Here is an 18,944-nt window from a genome sequence, read left to right as displayed (position 1 = left end):
AAAAGCAAACAACCATAGAAATAGTACATTTTTTAAAGGAGCTTCAGTACGTTTTGAAATTTATTGTGGCAACACTCATTATCAGCTTATCCCTTCGACATCACTTCGCGCCAGATTTCGTAGACTGCGGTATGTTGTTTTCATCTTCTCGTTTTTCTTTCGAAGTTCACTGCGATAAATTTTTATTAGATAGATCGATACATCATGCTTTGTTTTTAACGGATGAAAGGTGTAAATTTTACTGTGAATTTAGAAGTTGTGTCAGAATATGCTACTTTATAGAAAGAAAAGTTGATACTTTTTATGCGGTCCCTATTCACCGCATAAGAAAAAATATTTCTTATGCGGTGAATAGGGACCGCATAAAAAAAGTCTCACGTAGAAAATAACTCGAAACCGTACGAAATAACTAGGAATTGCTTTTTTTAGCTCTTTGGGCCTTTTTCTGCAACACCTAATGGGGAAAAATCCTCTAAAAATTTTAATTTTTATATTAATTAATTATTTCCACTTAAATACGAATCTAACATTAAAAAGTTAAAAATAATCGTTAAATAATGATTTTATTTGATAAATATAGCTGCAGGAAGTGTTATTTCATTTAACAAGGCGTGAAATTTCACACCTGCAGTCTAAAGCTGGAGAGGAGCTAACTTATTGCATCTGTTCAAATATAACATAATATTTATGGTTTTTATGCTATTAAAATAAGAGGGGACCGAAATAAACGTATGAGAAAAAAATTTTACTGAATAAAAAATGAAAAAACCTGCTGATGTCATAGAAAACAACCAATAGAGTTTTTAAAAATTTTACAGGAGTCAATTATGTTCCAATTTGATTGAAATTTTCATATACCGCACAAAAAAAATCGCACAAAACAAATCGCACAAATAAAAATCGCACAGAAAAAGACCGCACGAAAACAGGTTTGACTGTACTATAATAATTTGTTTTGGTTATTATGATTAGTATTTATATATATCGTTGTACTGTAAATTACTTCGTTTTGCTATGTTAGAAAAATAGGTCACACATTGATTGCTGACATAGACTGTCGGCTTTTTCAGAGTGCATTGGATCCTCTCAGGGACTTCCCTGAGAGGATCCGATGCACTCTGAAAAAGCCGTCTTTTATGGAAGTTATGCTTTTTTTTCTGATGCATGCCAATGATGAATATATTTTTTTTAAATTAAACACTGGTCAACGAAGATAACATATGTAATAAATCTGAAGATGAATATAAAAATTATTTCTACTTTTTTTAATGTTTTGTTGTTTCTTAAAATTTTATTTATTTAAATTTATTATATTTAAATTAAGTTTATTTACCAAATGCTAATATTTTAAACTGCTGTAATATTTAGGTGTAAATTTGAACAACGAATTTTAAAATGAAATAAAAGATATACTGAAATTTTCTTTTATTTATAATGATTATGTCACTTCCACAGAAAGTAAAACACGCATGACTTTCACCGACTTTTCAATCTGGGGTAAGGCCGCCAGGCGTCATAGTTGTAAACATAACAACCGTTATGTCATCTACGGTCGTGGATGAAATTCGTTAACTGTCAATTACATTTTCTTGAATTTGCTTCACAGGTTGGAAAAATTCGTCATGACTTAAATGCCTGAAACTATAAACAATTATATAAAATCGAAAATGAATTCAAAACTTTCGAAGAAACCTTAATAGATGGAAAATCATAAGAGAATTTAATATAAACTTGAAAAAAGATTTTAGCCAAAAAATTAGCGCTAAAAAATTCACATAAAAAGGAATTATGTGATAATAAAGAAAGATTTTTTCTTTACTAGATGTAACTGTTTAAAAATTTTTTTCCGAAACGGAAACGAGAGAAATGCATGGAAAAATTCTTAAAACATTTACCACGATTATTCTCTACTACATCGTGATATTGCCATATCTGACAATAACTTACAAGATAAGAAAGGCTATCGCATTCTGAACTTTTCGCTTCAAAAAGACGGTCGTTTAATGTTGTTAAATTTTGTAGCTAGGTGGCGTCTTAACACCCCTATTCAGAGAGACAAACGCATACCAGCAAAGGCAGTATTCTCTGGCTAAAGTGCTGTGAAATCCATTGAAATTTAAAGTAACGATTATGTAAGGTATGGAATCGCCAAGACGCGTGATTCCCACCTGTTTGTTATAACGAACTTTCATAACGGAAAAGTCGTTAGGATCGGCCGGTAGAAACGACCGTTAGGAACTTCCGTGGGAAGAACCGTTAAGTTTCAAATCGTCGACCATCGGACGATTGGCCGGCGGGAAGTGACCGTTGGCGGCCGTTGCGGGAACATTCAAATTTGATTGGAGCAGGGTTCGAACGCCGTCGACTATTTAAGCTCGGATCGAAGTTCGTATCGGTATCGGCTGGTATCGGATCGGATCGGATCAAGGGAGATCGTCGTTATCGAGGTGCTAACTAACTCTCTCGTTGGAAGTTACGTGGTTGTGTACGAACTTGTTCCTGACTCGGAGGTTTTGTTAATTACAAGTCTGTTTGTGCGTAAGGAGTTCTTTCGACGAATTTGTACGGGAATAGTCGGTTGTTGTTCAGACTAGTGTTTGTGCATAATTAATTGTAACTCTAATTTGGATTATTTTGTACATTTACTGTAAATATAAAATTTGTGTTTTTCGTCAAACCGACTGAGTGGTAATTGTGAACATTACTGATTACATATTTTGTTTATAAATGTTTCCCTCCTGCGAATTGACAAAACAGTAGTATACATAGTTATTTTTTATACCGTATTATTTCTTTTACTGTAAAAGAAATTTCGATCTTTTTCAGAACATGGTTTTTTGCTACGTGCCATTGTGTAAAAGCAATGGACGTCTGAAAGTGGTTGCTTTCCATGAGTTCCCCTCTGAAGCACAGGTGAAAACACAGTGGCTCTTAAGTATACAAAGGGAGGGTGAGAAAAAAGGCAGTTCTTGGATTCCTTCCGAAAGATCTAGAGTTTGTAGTCAACATTTTCTCACCACAAGTTCTAGTGTTAGCACAACACGAAAAAGGCTTTTACCTAGCTCTGTGCTATCAGTTTTTGAGGAGTATCCAGAAAGATTGAAACGAAAGAAGACTGAACCCAGAAAATTGCCCAAAAAGAGATGTACACAGTCTGCAACTGGGTGTTTAACTAGTGTGGAAAATAGTATTGATCACGAAGAGGATGACGCAAATGAAACCAGAACAGCCAATATTGGTGTTCAAGTTCACATTCCTGTTTGCTCATTCCTATGTAAGAGAAAAAAACTATGCTGAGAAAGTTAAAATGGAAATGTTCGAGGCTTACAAAACAAATTTCAAAGCTCGAATCAACTGCAGAAGCACAAAAACATTTATTACAAGAAAGATTAAGAAAAACTCCTCTGGAAAAGGAACTTAAGGAAATTGTATCTGAAGCTACATTCAAGCATTCATTAAACGCAAATTTATTAATTGAACAAGTTAACAGTTATGGTAAGAAAAAGGGACACTATGAAAAGACCAATATAAAGATTTGTGCATTATTGCAAAGGAAATCCTCCAAGGTCTACAAGTATTTGAGACAAATTGGTATTTTGTACATCCCTTATCCAGCAACCTTGAAAAGATACATTAGTTATGACAGTGGAGAAATTGGTGTTACTTCACTGATTAAATGTCGACTTACAGCAGAGTTCAAAGGATTAAAGACCGATGCTGAAAAGTTGGGGTATCTTATCATTGACAAGATGGCTGTAAAACCTAAATTAATTTATGATAGAAAGTTGGATGTATTTTTAGGCCAACCAAATATAGACATGATTCTGATAAGATTTGAGACAAATTAGCAAATAAATTGCTGTGCTTCCTTTTTCATGGCCAAACAACACCTTATCGGATACCTGTACCTTCTACTTTACTTCAAACATAACTGCATTTGACCTTAAAAATTTAACTCTTAAAGTTATCACAGCAGTAGAGGAGGAGGGATTTATAGTCCAGCTCGTGGTCACTGACAACTATTCTGTTAACACTTTGATGTTCCAACTTTTGAATGGTGATGAATGCGGACCTTATATCAGCCACTCGAATGACAAAACCTGTAAACTCTTCCTGGCATTTGATCAATGTCATGTGATAAAGAATATGAGGTCTTAATTTCTGACCAAGACCTTCAATGTAAATGACAATGAAATATCCGCAAACCACCTGAAACGTTTGTATGACTACCAGAAGTTATTACCAGGACTAGTAAAACCTGTTCAATTCTTAACCAAGAAGCACTTATTTCCAACTAGTTTTGAAAAAAATGAACGTTTTACGAGCAGTTAAAATTTTTTCAATTGAATTGGTTGCCGTCCTGGAAACAATGGTTGATATTTGTCCTTTGAAAGTAGACCATAAAGTAGGATTACAGGAAACGATTAACTTCAAGAAGATCATGAGGAAGTGGTTTGAACTTCATGATATTTGTAATCAAACTCAGTACATCTATTCCAGAAATCAAAACAAGTGCCCTTTTTATTCCTTAGACGATGAAAGACTGCAGTGGCTCCAAAACGATTTTCTTTACTACATTGAACAAGTTCAGTCTTCACTGGAGAAAGAAAAAAGATTTAGTGATGAAACATACCACGTACTGCGGTTCACAACCACGTCCTCCGTCCTCTGTGTGCGCCATCTTCTTCAGGAAGGTTTCCATTATGTCCTTTTCATGAACTTTTTAAGTGATGATGTGGAGGCACTAGTCAGCCAGGTACGCCACTTAGCTCCGATGATATGATGGATGTACGATCCACTATGTTTGCTATAGAAGCAACGCTTAAAACGAGTTTAATTAAAGCTTACATTATTGCTAATGTGGAAGCAAGAGAACCACCGTTGTCAGCTGCATCAGAGCCCATTTCATTCCGAGCAAAAGAAACTGCTTATAGTTCTTGCTCAAACAACTCTGCATTGCCTGACCAAGTAGGAAATTCTGTCCAGGTTTTATAACCCACAAGGTTAGTATCATTTTTTTATTTTACCTTGTTTTAACTATAAACATTTGTAGGCGACTGTTTATTTTTTATCTTTTAATTGTATGAAATCCGCTTGTGTAAATGACACTTCTTTAGAACTAAGTGAAAAGTATACTTCAGTTTCCTACAGAAGTCTTCAATTTTATAGAATTTTATTTTTATTTTTTCCTTCAGCTGTTCAACCCACAATGAAAAAAGCAGCAGTGGCTATCATTGCAGGATACATTGTGAAAGGGGAAGAGGAATCAACAAAATGCTTTGGCTGTCTGCAGAAACATTCAGGACGAAAAAGTTGTTGTCCAGTTTTGAGACTAATTTTTCATCAAGACCGTGGTGGTTTAAAATACCCTAGCTTTGAACTAGTGAGAGTTTTGGACATTATTTCTGATTTTGTTTTTGAAGAACTAAAGAATGTATGTTTCAAACGGAAATGTATCAAGAAAGAAATTGTGAGGATATTAATTCCGCATTTTCAAAATTTACTTTGTTGTAAAAATTGTGACTCATCAACCTTTGTTAAAGTTCTTTAGAGAAGTATATAAATCCACTATTTCATAATTTTGGGAAAGATATGATTGAGAAACTCCAGAACAGTAAAGACATTACAAAAAAAGCCACTGAGAAAAAAAGTTTTGCGAGTGTAGAAACTACCCAGTTGTCTGTTCAATTATTTAACAACTGAGTAAAATTAAATTTTATTGTCTTTAAAACTTTGCGTAAACTTTTTAATCATATTATATATATACAGTATATGATATAGTTCACATGTTCATTTTTTATGCACTTACATGGTATGTTATGAGAATTTAGTAAAAGTCTTAATAAAAATTATTTGGGTGAAAATCTTTTTCAATATTTAAAAAATTATTGTTTATTAGTAATTATTTTTTTTCATGCATTCTAAATCCTGAAATATGATTTCTTATATTATTGATTTTTAATTAATGAGAGAAATTTTTTTTAATTATTTCACTACTGAAAAAATTCATAGTTACTCTTAATTTTCTACAAATCATAAGCTTTTATGTGATATGACATGTAACTAAAACCAAGTATTACATCATGTGATAAGATTTTTTTTCTATCGACGATTCTATCAAAATCAAATGTACGACACTTGAAAATTTTTATAAATTTATTAAAAAAAATATATATATATATATATATATAAAACAAAAATATGATAAATACAGTTAAAGAAATTTACAAATTTTGTTTTTTGAAAGATTAGATGATAGAATCATAGGCAATGCTTCTTTCAAATCAATACAAAAAACATGTTTAAAACACTCCTCTTTTCTATCTTTATATCAGCAATATAAAAAAATACAAAATATGATTTTATCAATCAATCATTTATAAGAAAGCGTTTGTCATTTAAAACTAAGTGCTATGCCTTCTGCTTATTCAAATTAATCATGTAATAATATTATGATAATACAGTGGAACCCCGCTTAACGAGCACCTCATGAGTAAAACAAATTGTAAGAATTTGCCTCGCTTAACGAGCGATGTTTCGCATAACGAGTTATGAGGAGAGGCGAAATCCCGAATTTGAGGGCATGCGGCTTGCTCCATCAGTCTGTGTTTAGCACTCGTTCCGCTAGCATCTTAGTGTTGCTTGTGATCACGTATTTTTCCAAATTTGTGTTCAGACATATTACTTATAAACATCAACAACCATAGCCCGTTATATAATAAACACGACAAACGATATGCCAAATTCTTGGGTCATTAAATTTAATGGCCCAAGAGTCTAGAAGAAAAGAATGAGGTAGCAGGATCAAATTTCGCTCCACCTGGAAATAATATGTTTCATGTTCAGGTGTGAAAGGACGACAGATAAAAAAAAGTTTATAAAGTACAATTTTCGATTATTAACATATTAACAAGATACAACACTCGTGTTAATGTTTCTTATAACGAGATCGAATATTAAAACTTTATATGAAATAAACATAGTACAACTTTCTCTTATGGTTGCAGACATCTATAAAACGTGTAAACCCTGAGATATAATAGACCTTTTGCCGTGTTTTTTAAAAATATAATATGTAGTTGTTTACTAATAAAAACTATTTCAAACAATTATATTTTTGTTATAAAAGTATCATTACTTTATGGAAATAAAAAATGACAAAATCTAACACCTTATCTTCGCTGAGAAAGTTTAATTTTAAACAAACGTTTTCGGCCTATTCTATAGGCCATCATCAGGCTAAAAAATCGAATAGTATCGTTCCATAAGAACGAATACAAATATTTAAACTTTAAATTAACAACGGATTAATACAAATATTTAAATTTAAAAATTAACAATGGATTAAAAGATGATACATAATAAACTAATATCGTATAGAACTAAAAACAAAATAAAAAACAAAATAAAAAACAAAATAAAAATCAAAAATAAACTCAGAAAAACTTCTAAACACAAGCATAGAACCATAAAATAAACATGTAAATTAAGAGTTCCTTGCAGAGTTTTTAACCATATACTTCCAGGCCGATGGAAGGCCCTCAGCGTCCCTCGCATTTATACATGCCCCTTCCAGCTTGCTCTTGTAAATCTCTATTTTCTCAGCGGTCCTCGCCAACGTTGGGGAGCTCACGGGTTTTATAATGTCCGCTTCATCCCATTTAATGCCATCTTATAATGATCCGTATCATTATAAGATGGCGGCATTCCGGGCTCTAATCCGAAGGGCCTTTCTATATTGTGATAACGTTATGGACAGAGCAAAGGAAATTAACAGAATTCTACTGGTAGCCGAAACCTTAGGATACAGGAAAAGCGCAATAACAGGAATGGTTAAAAGGTACGAGAAGAACGTAGCAAGAGGCTCTAAACAACGTCCCGCTAAGATCACTAAATTCACTTATAACAGATATGCCAAAAGCATTATGAAAGAAATTGCGAACCGCAATGAGACATCAATAATTCTGAAAAGAGCCCCGAACCTTTATAAGATTTTAAGGAATGACAAGGATAGCATTAGGAAGGAAGAAAAAGCGGGTGTGTATAGGATACCATACGAGAACGCACAGCTGGGAATTAAGAAAGATTATATCGGCGTTACGACAAGGAGTTTGAGTGTAAGACTCAAGGAGCACAAGTATAACATCAGAAAAAGCTCCAACGCCACGGTACTATCCCAAATGGCTCAGACCGAAAGCTCGATAGTTAAATGGGATGAAGCGGACATTATAAAACCCGTGAGCTCCCCAACGTTGGCGAGGACCGCTGAGAAAATAGAGATTTACAAGAGCAAGCTGGAAGGGGCATGTATAAATGCGAGGGACGCTGAGGGCCTTCCATCGGCCTGGAAGTATATGGTTAAAAACTCTGCAAGGAACTCTTAATTTACATGTTTATTTTATGGTTCTATGCTTGTGTTTAGAAGTTTTTCTGAGTTTATTTTTGATTTTTATTTTGTTTTTTATTTTGTTTTTAATTCTATACGATATTAGTTTATTATGTATCATCTTTTAATCCGTTGTTAATTTTTAAATTTAAATATTTGTATTAATCCGTTGTTAATTTAAAGTTTAAATATTTGTATTCGTTCTTATGGAACGATACTATTCGATTTTTTAGCCTGATGATGGCCTATAGAATAGGCCGAAAACGTTTGTTTAAAATTAAACTTTCTCAGCGAAGATAAGGTGTTAGATTTTGTTTATATAATTTTTGCTGGGCACGTTTTATTTAATAAAAATGACTACAGACCTGTAAAATGCCCAGTGTTGACAGCTGTGCTCTTAGTGAACATAGCATTAATGAAAGGCAATGAAATACAATATAATGGAAGTTGGCTTACTCGGAATTTTTAGAAAGTATATATTTTATTGTTTTTCCAATAAAACCGTAGAATAAATTATTTTAAAATTAGGCCAACATGATTTTTTAAAAGAAAAACTAACAAAACAAACAAGGTGTGGACCTGTACAACTTATTTTGAAAATTTTTCGTTGTATCTTGTAATTTACATCCGAACCTAATATACGATAAAATGTGTTTTAAAATACAATACACACAAAAAAGCAATCATGTATACATTTCAAAAAACTGAATTAATTCAATCCGCATTCTCATACTTAGGTGAAACATTAATTGCATTCTCTGTAGTTTCCATTCAGTAAACATTGTGTCTTGAATAGATTCTTATACAACTCTGTTACAGTGTAATACTTGTGCAAAGTAAGGTTATTTTAGCCAAGGTTTTTTTACATATGATAAGAATACTTTTGATTTAACAGAATGATATACCCATTACTTCTTTTTACTCAATTTTCACTAAAACTGATAACTTACTTCTCAAGTCTATCCCCAAGGTATTCTGAAGTATGATATTTTGAAATTTGGAATAAGTCTTTTTCTTTTAAAACTCGCTTTCTTCCTTTTGATATTATTGGAAAAATCCACCTGAAAATAAATACGTTATTTATTATTGTTGATTATAATTATTTTCTTCTACGATTAGTTTCATCGTAATAATTATATGAATGAGAATGAACAGTATTTCAATACAAGTCAACAATCACTGTGTTTATTCTTAAAGAGAAAATTTCCAAACCTATTTTAAATAGAACATTGTGTAAAATGAACATCCTTACTAACTACTATCATTACAAATGTATTTTTCGAAATAATATAATGTGAGCCCGGGAGAGTGTCAGAAGAAGTCTGACTGCTCTTTCTGGCAACAGGTCGTCGACCTACTCAGTTGTCAATAACTGTTACGTTTTGTTACGCGTTACGCGAGTGGAGGGGAGGTAAGATGGGTTCGACAATAAGGTGTGGCCAGCGGTCAAGTAAAGACTTCATTTATAACAACAAAGCAATATTTATTAAAATCAACAGAAAATTTAATTACAATTCTAAGTTCGCTAAGCTACAATTCTAACTCTCAATTACGTGTAGGGGGAGCTCGAGAAAGAGTTTACAAATATCATTTCATACCTCTTTTCACAGTCCATAGATGGCAGAACATCCAAAATTATAGGCACTAGGTCAAATTTTCGCGACTCCGATGAACAATTAATTCGCGGTTCGTATACGAGCACGTACGACTGGCAGATCGAATAAGACTCCCCGAGGGGGGAAGACACGGTTTTTTTTAGATTCGCCGTGGAAACTAAGTCACGAGATTGTTGTTAGGACGGAAGAATGACGAATTCGGATGTTGAGTGTACAATTTACGACGTTACAAAATATAAAATTTTCCACGAATTCTGTTGTTCGCTTCTAATATCCAATTCGGAAAAACTAGATACAACCAGAATTTCACAATAATATATAGGATGTGGCTATTTATACCTACAATATGTATACGCAATTTTCTATTTATACATTCAGTATGTATAAGCAATTAGCTATCTATACATACATTTCTACTATACATATTCTAGTATATTTTACTATATATTTCTACTATACATTCTATATGTCAGACGATTGCAGCAGGCTCCATTTTTGTCAGCTGTTACTAGAAATTTAGTTCAAAAGAAAACTGTTTTTAATTTTTTCTAGTTTTTAATTTTCGTTAACCACAAATAGCGAACAGTTCATTGTAAACACGAAAGACGATCCAGATTTCAACATACAAATTGCTGGATTAATTGACATTTTCTTGCCAACAAGGATGCACCCAAAAAGACGTTTTTGGGTGAGGCATCACAACTAGTATAATTAATTAATATTAACTAAGTCCAATAAGTCCAATGCATCATCATCGGAAGCAGCCACAGTTAATGAATTGCTACTAGATAATTCTGGTAGAAAACATACATACATACATACTATACTATACTATATATTCTATTTATATATATATTATTATACATTTCGGTTAATGTTACCTATGGTAGCGAACATCGCGGCTCGTCTCTGAAACAGCGGAGATGAACGTTCTAACCTAACCTAACCTATTCTAATAAAATACCATAATTATTGCCAACCAAATTATTAGAATAGGGGTAATTTATTAGAATAGGTTAGGTTAGGTTAGACCGTGCATCCCCACTGTTTCAGAGACGAGCCGCGATGTTCGCTACCATAGGTAACATTAACCTATATTTCTTTGTGTCAAAAAAGTGAGTTTGTTTTGATCAAAATGTACAGAACAAAATGGCCGTTCGTGCAGAGTTACTCACGGAAATGAATTATATAATCGAATATAATTAAAATATCGATAATCAAAATTTAGAATATTCTAAATTATAAATAACATTAAAACTGTTATCTTTATGTCATGGCTTTAAAAGGGTTAAATAGTCAATCGAGTATACATACTGTATGTATAAATAGCCATCTTGTAATATATATGGTAAATATATAATAGGGACAAATCCTTATTGTCAAAATTATCAGCGTTTACAACTGTTTATATTTGTGATAAAATTTATTTTTAAAATAAACTGTGTATTCTTGAATCTTTGTGTATTTCAGGAGTCCATTTTCGGAAATCCTCACTATAACGACACCTCACAATAAATAAAACTACTTTTAAAATCCAAAATGCAAACGTTTCGTAAAAACGCTGTAAATTACATTTCAAAAATTTACAAGAGAATTTTTAAAAGTTTACGCAAAAATCAAACAAAATATAACATAGAGAGTTTTCACATTTCTTTGGTCTGTCATCATTTTCTCCTCAGAAATAAACAGTAATTCGGCGGATTCGATGTTTTATTGCAAACTGTTATCTGCTTCAATATGTGAAACATTAGAAATACTGTTTCATGTTCAGGTGTAAAAAAACAACAGATAAAAAAATGAGGAAGCCCTGTGTTTTCTCCTGTTAACTTCTTAAATTTAAATTATAATTATCGCTGTTGCTACTTATTAGTTAGGCTGCAATTTGAAAACATTATAGACCGATAACTACTTAATGTCGTCAGTCCGCCTCTCTTTAATTAATCTCGAGAGCGAAGTTAGATAGATGACACAAGAAATTAGATTTGGAAACATCAGGGACAGGAGGTACCAATTTATTATATGCGAACGTCCGACACAAACCGGAAGTCACATTATATCAATTCAAGTATTTCTCTTGAAAGGTATCACCTAGATGACTGGCATGGCTGGAAAGGAATGATATACATGGGCAAGCTACTACTAGTTGCAGTTAAATCCTCACTAAAGAATGATATATCTTTATATTTATAATATTAACGTCTTACACAAATAATCAAATTCGACATTTTAGCATTTAAAAAAAAATTGTTTAGTTTAGTTTTGTTACAATTTTTTTTAGTTTCTCAAAAACAAACAGCCTTTTTTCATTCTTACAACAGTACACCTGAAGTCTTGACATCATTGTTAAGTCCCTTTAAAGATATAATGTTCACAGATTAGAATGAGAACAAAAAAGGCAAAAGTAATAAGAAATTGACATAAGACATGTGCAAGAACACTGTGGTACGAATCGGAAGTTCATGTAAATTATTCACATGTGTTTCAATTCTAATTGCGTATCAAAAATATCTAAACAACTGAATGTAGGAATGTAGTAGAATTTTAGTATCTGAACCGCATTTGATATTATATAACATATTTCTAATTCTCACTCATTTTATAAACGACTACAATTTTAAAAATTTTACAATACATGTTTTATTCACTTAATAGAAGAGTACATAATCCCTTGAGTAGGCCTACTTGATATATTGTTTGATGCAGCCTGTCAATGATAAACACAGTGTGAAAATTATAGTTTTTATTTTTATTTATCGAATTTATATGATGCAAAGATTCTGGAATTTTCTTGACTTATTTGCAATATCTGAAATTGTTTTCTGGCAGAAAGCATCAGGAATTTTCTTGTGGGGTTTGTAAGTGAAGCTTGTTGAGGTGCACAATCATATGTGAATAATTATTATGTGTGCCAAAACTGAAATTGCATCAGTGCAATATTATGTACGCTGTGTATTTGGTGGAATGTTATCAGAGCAGACCATTGAGAGTTATTTCCGCTAATACCACTATAGTCACTGTTCTTATCTGTAATTCTTGACTGATGCTATTCACAATCCTTAATTGCAGATTAAAATGGCGCTCTTTTTTCATAAGAATGCAAAACAATACACGTCATGGTTGACTGGGCAGAACCTACTTAATCTGGCTGAAAGGATCACTCTCCACCCCATGTAGCTAAACTTAGCATGAGCATTAGGCTAATATCTATGATTTATGGTTTATACTTTGCTTCTATTCCATTTCTTTAATCCTAATATGTAACCAGTTCATATTGAGACTACTATCTTTGTAGCTTCACGCAACACGTCGTAGATAGAAGCAGTTCACTGTTGATGACGAGTTGAAAATCGCGATTACAAAGTTATTCCAGTGAAATCAGCGTGAGTATTATTCACCAGAACTGTGCAAACTGCTGAAAATATAGAAGGAGGTGTTTGAATGCAATGATAATTACTTTTCTGAGCGAACTATTTTTGGTTTGAAAATAAAGTTTGTGTTATAGATGTCAGGAAAATTCCAAAAACTTTTACATCAACAAATAATATTTCAAAACACTATACAAAGCTATGCTAAAATCTAATTATAATTTTTGTAACACTAATCTCTAGAACTGAATGAAGTTATTTCCTATTACATCAAGTAATTTATAAAGCCATTAATAACTGTGAATGCTTTCTAATTCTGTAAATTTCAATCATTTAATCTAGATGCTGCAGATTATAAACGGTTTATGAATCAATCAAATATCTTTTAGGTAAATAAACTTTTGTAGAAATCTTGTAAAGAACAATTTCTAATTGATGCTAATAGCATAAACATCAAAGTGTAAACAACAAATGTACATTACAAAGTAGTTTGACTTTCATATGTAAGGTATGAAATACCTTACATTAAAGAATTATATATGGATAATAAGTAGTCATTCTCAGAAAAAAATTTCAGTCTATCAAAACACTAGTATAATCTAGCTAGGGCATAACAGTACATTCTAACATAGATTCCTTATTAAGATTCAATTTAAAAAAATTGTAGACCTATAAATTGCCACTGTTGTCCGATCGTGTGTCCGTAATTTCTTAATTTCGAAAAAGGAGGTAAATATATGTAAGACAAAACCTAGTATAAAAATATTAGGGGAAGAAGGCCCCGATTTACTATATAACAACTTTTGATGCAAAGCGGAAGTCACGTTATTTCAGTTCAAAAGTTTCTTCTGAAAAGTGTTATATGACCAGCACGACTATTGTTAAAAAAATGTATGGTGTACAGAGGTATTACACTACAGTAGTAATTTGAGGTGAAGACCATATATCTGAAATTAAATATATGATAAAAATTGCAGTTTAGCATTGTGACTATATAACAATAAATAATTGCTGGTTTACTTTACAGTTTTAGTAGGTTATATGAATGTTCATTATATAATCTTACGGATAACGTAACTTTATTGCAAATATATAACATTAAATAAATAATAACATTGACTTTTAATTATATTTTGCAAAATATATTAGAATTAAAAAATAAACCAATCTCATATCGAGAAGAACAGTGTGTAACGTGTTTGATACAACAAATAATTTAAAGTTAAATGTTTTCGATTCCTCAAGTACAGGTACATATAAATTCCTTATCAACATATAAGTTTTGTAATACTGTAAATGCAAACAGTTTTGGTGTTGAACCTGTAATTGAATGGTAATAAAATATAAAATGAAAGAATAATCAAAAATTTCTGCATATAACTATAATGCAAAATCTATGCACAGTATTAATATTACATAATACAAAAACATTTGAACGTAAACACCAGCTGAATCGTATAAATAATTTTTCTATTTTTTCTTTTTTTTTCTATATTAAAAGTGTTGAAACTCTTACTACAGTATGACTTCTTTAATCAACATGTATTTCAGTTGATGTATAGTATTTAGCATATCAAAGTGTAAAGGTATAGTCTATTATTTATATTCATAAAACCTTAAAATTTCAGCTACATATACCTGGTAATAAACAGTTCAATTGTACCGGAAGTGAAATTTTCGTCACTGATAAAGTAGACACTTTAAATATTTCAAATGTATGCAAAGTAATAAATTATTTGAAAGTTGAGGAACATATTACAATTAATAATTCGACATTATAAAAAGCTAGTAATTAGTTACTTGAATTTAGCAATCTTTGCTGCAAATAAAATACTATTCCCCTTATTTTGACTGAATTCTGTAAATGTCTCAGTACATTGAATACATTGAATGCAGTCATTTTCAAAGCATAATTAATTTCGAACGAATTTATAATCATTAACCACATCCAAGTGTTTAAACAAACTGGGAAGTAAAATCATTAATTGAAAATTAATTTATAATATCGAAGTTGCAGAAATGGGTCAAACTGTAGTTGTAAAATTGTTGTTTATATAAAAACCAATCAGTGTTTTTATCATTAGATAAGAGCTGTTTTCTTGTCAAATAACCTGTACAATATACCAAACTTTTAATTACTTATAAAAATTTTATTCATCCATTCCGTGCTTAATATTTTGATAATCGTTCCTAAAACATGGAGTTACTGCTATGAGCATCCAGTGGAGAGGGCAAACAGGTTATACGCATTCATGTTATCGCGCTTTTAACAGAGCTGGATGACTCAGACGTTCCACATTTAACTTAATTCCATTCTATAATATATATATATATATATATATAGTATATATATATATATATAGAAGATAAATAGATATAGTATATATATCTATTATAATCTTATATATAAAATTCTCGTGTCACAATGTTAGTTACCTTACTCCTCCGAAACGGCTTTACCGATTTCTACCAAATTTTATATGCATATTCAGTAGGTCTGAGAATCGGCTACTATCTATTTTTCATACCCCTACACCATTTCCCCCTTTCAAAAATATATTTATATATGGATTAAGGCTTTTATGTCCAACAGATGGCGCTAACTTCCGACGACCTAAGTTTGCTTTTCTGTGAGAATGGACTGAAGCAGATCATTTTCTATCTATCTATATAAATAAAATATAACGTTCGTTTGTTCCTACCGATTCCTTTGAAATTTTGACACAACGTTGCATTCGAATACGCACGTGTTTTTATATAATATACATGTCGAAATTCCCCCCAGTGGGGGGAGATGGACGGGATTAAGGCTTACCGTGAAGAACTCGGCTTCTATTATACTATTTTACATGCGGTTTTTTGCATTTTTAATTGCGTTTTAATAGGTTACGTCAACAGAATATACACTAAAAAGGGATTTTTCGATATTTCCCAGCGGGAAAAATGGCGGGATTAAGGCTTACTGTGAAGAACTCGGCTTTTATTATACTATTTTAGATGCGTTTTTTATTGCGTTTTAATAGGGTACGTCAAGAGAATGTACACTAAGAAGGGATTTTTTGAAATTCTCCCCACGGGGGAAGTGTTATACATTTATAATAGATACATTTTGAGCCACAACAACGCGTGGCCGGGTCAGCTAGTTATATATATAATTAATAGAAAAATAATATAAACAATGCAAATAAATTATTTATTAAATCAATTTGATTTGCTCTCCTCTAAATATAGCTTTAAACTAATCTCAGCCAAAAATAATTCATTCAATACTCTGAATCGTAATTGAATATTGTGAAATATATGCATGTTATTTTAGAAAAATTTATGAGATGAATATTTTACAACAAAACATTTTAAAAACAGAATAGATTAATAGAAACGCGTATAAATTATATTTAAATTAACAAAAACTATTGTCAAGAAATAAATATTTCTCATCGCATATTATATACAGTTGTCGTGCGTTTCTAAAATATTCGTTAGATATGTCGAAAATTTTAAAAGAAACTATATTACGCCCTTTGTCGTTCCTGGGGTGTGTGAGTGACGTAATAAGAACACGTTTATTGTTTTTTCTAACTTTATATATTCAAATCGTCCTGGATATTTTACATTTTTATTCCTAATCTACGCTGCGATTATTCTTATATTGAATAAATCTTTGGTCAAGGCTCGATAAATATCGGAATTGAAGATAACATTTAATATTCTTATAAAACTGTAGTGATATGGAACCTACTCTTACCCTCCCCTGAGTGTGATCTGTGTTATATATATTTATGCCTTAATATATACTTTGTCGGATTCATATTTATTTTATTCACGTTATTTTATTTATTGTTCTAAAAATGCTAAAGTTAAAAATTTTGAAAGAATGTTAAGAGAAAAAGTTTAAAATTAAAAAAAAAATTTGGAACAAGGAATGCATAACGAAATTGGAATGTTGGGAAATCGAAGAAAAGAGTTCTTTTCGGAAAATTAAACAGAAATGTTTCTAATACGTTTTGTTTGATAGAGTTTTGTCTAAAAAAGAAAGAGGAGACCTGTAGCGATATTGTAATCTCTACAATAATAAAGAAAAAATATTTAATTTTCGTGTAGAACCTTTATTTAATGAGCCATATAAAATGTGTAATTGTACTGGATTCGTATTCTCTTCAATGGTATAGAATATATAATTTCTGAAACTAAATTTTCAGTTTTGTGCATATATATATATATTATATATATATATATATATATATATAATTTAGCTATTTACATAATATATTCAGTTTTATCACATATAAAGTTTAAATAACTCAAATAATTTTTTTCTTTTTTAAAATCCTATTTTCAAATTTACCAGTCATTGTTTTAACTGAAATTGGAATGAATATGTCGATGTTGAATGTTATTTGCTGGAAAATTTAACTTCTTCCTTTCTAAAATCTCCTATTAATATTTATGTACTGATAGCAAAACCGTCGAAGTGTAAATAACAAATGTACATAATAAAGTAGTTTAAGTTCGTAATAACAGGTATTCATGTTTTAAATTACAGTTATATAAAGAGAGCATGCTACAAACTAAACCCTACGTGACAGATTAATCATTGTCAGAAAATATTGCAGTTAGCTCAGATAATAACTTACACTTTGTAAGGAGTATAAGTGCTTTCTAATGTAAAATTCATATTGAAATTTTTATTATATGAACGTTAATGTACTATCTTGTATATAAAATGACTTAAAATATATAAATACCAAAATTGACTTGTTAATTATATTTTGCATAAAATGTTGGAATAAAACTAAACTAATTCCATATCGAATTGAACAGCGTGTAATTTGTTTAATACAAAATATAAATTCAAAGTTTTCTATTTTTTCGATTTATTTCGAGTACCCATAAAACCCTTATTAATATATAACTTTCATATTATAGTGCACATTAAAAGTTTAGGTGATGGATCTGTACTTTCTGATAATTTAAAAAAATAAATAAAATAAACCACTAACGTTTGCTCAACTTTTTCGCCAACATTTAAAATTTTGGTGGGACCATCTGTTATCATATTTTATTCTTAAAAATTTATATTTTTAACTGTACAGAATGGCAAAAAGCTTAATTTTGTGGGTCGTGATGAGTTTTATAAAAAACAATTGTAAATGCTAATAACGATACAATCGTCATTATGTCCGACCCTACTGGCGATACTCGCGACCTCCACTCCACTACTCGATTTCCTCGACTTTTAGTCACCAAAATTTAACATCATCAATTCCCCTAATAAGCACAGCTCCCTGCAAAATTTCAGCAATTTTCGACAAACAACAGAGAAGTTATTAAGCTGCAGATTGTGAACAAAATCGTGCCCCACACACACTGACATCCATACATACAGAAATTACACCTAAATATTTTTGCATTTTTCGACGTTGTGACGCAAAAATGTAAAGACTCGGGGATCATATTTTGCCGGATCACCATACTTTCCCTCTGTTACACGTATCATCTGAGCAAGTAAAAATTTTCTTTTTTGAAAAAAAAATTGCAACCTGGGCTTAAAACTAGAGTCGCAAGGGATTTAGCAGT

General features: G+C 31.2%; 1 protein-coding gene across 1 annotated transcript in view; it reads right to left on the bottom strand.

Moving 5' to 3' along the window:
* Positions 1-18,944, bottom strand: part of LOC136982509 (ATP-binding cassette sub-family C member 4-like) — an 82,763-nt gene that overhangs the window by 63,601 nt on the left and 218 nt on the right. Inside the window, exon 2 of the mRNA XM_067279005.1 lies at positions 9,337-9,447. Coding sequence (XP_067135106.1) covers positions 9,337-9,447 — 111 coding nt within the window. The remainder of the gene's footprint in view (positions 1-9,336; positions 9,448-18,944) is intronic.

The sequence above is a fragment of the Centruroides vittatus genome, unplaced genomic scaffold (assembly GCF_030686945.1).
Source record: "Centruroides vittatus isolate TY-2023 unplaced genomic scaffold, ASM3068694v2 contig_847, whole genome shotgun sequence".
Taxonomy (NCBI): domain Eukaryota; kingdom Metazoa; phylum Arthropoda; class Arachnida; order Scorpiones; family Buthidae; genus Centruroides; species Centruroides vittatus.
The sequence above is the reverse complement of the archived record's forward strand: the minus strand, read 5'-3'. Positions and strand labels throughout refer to the sequence as shown.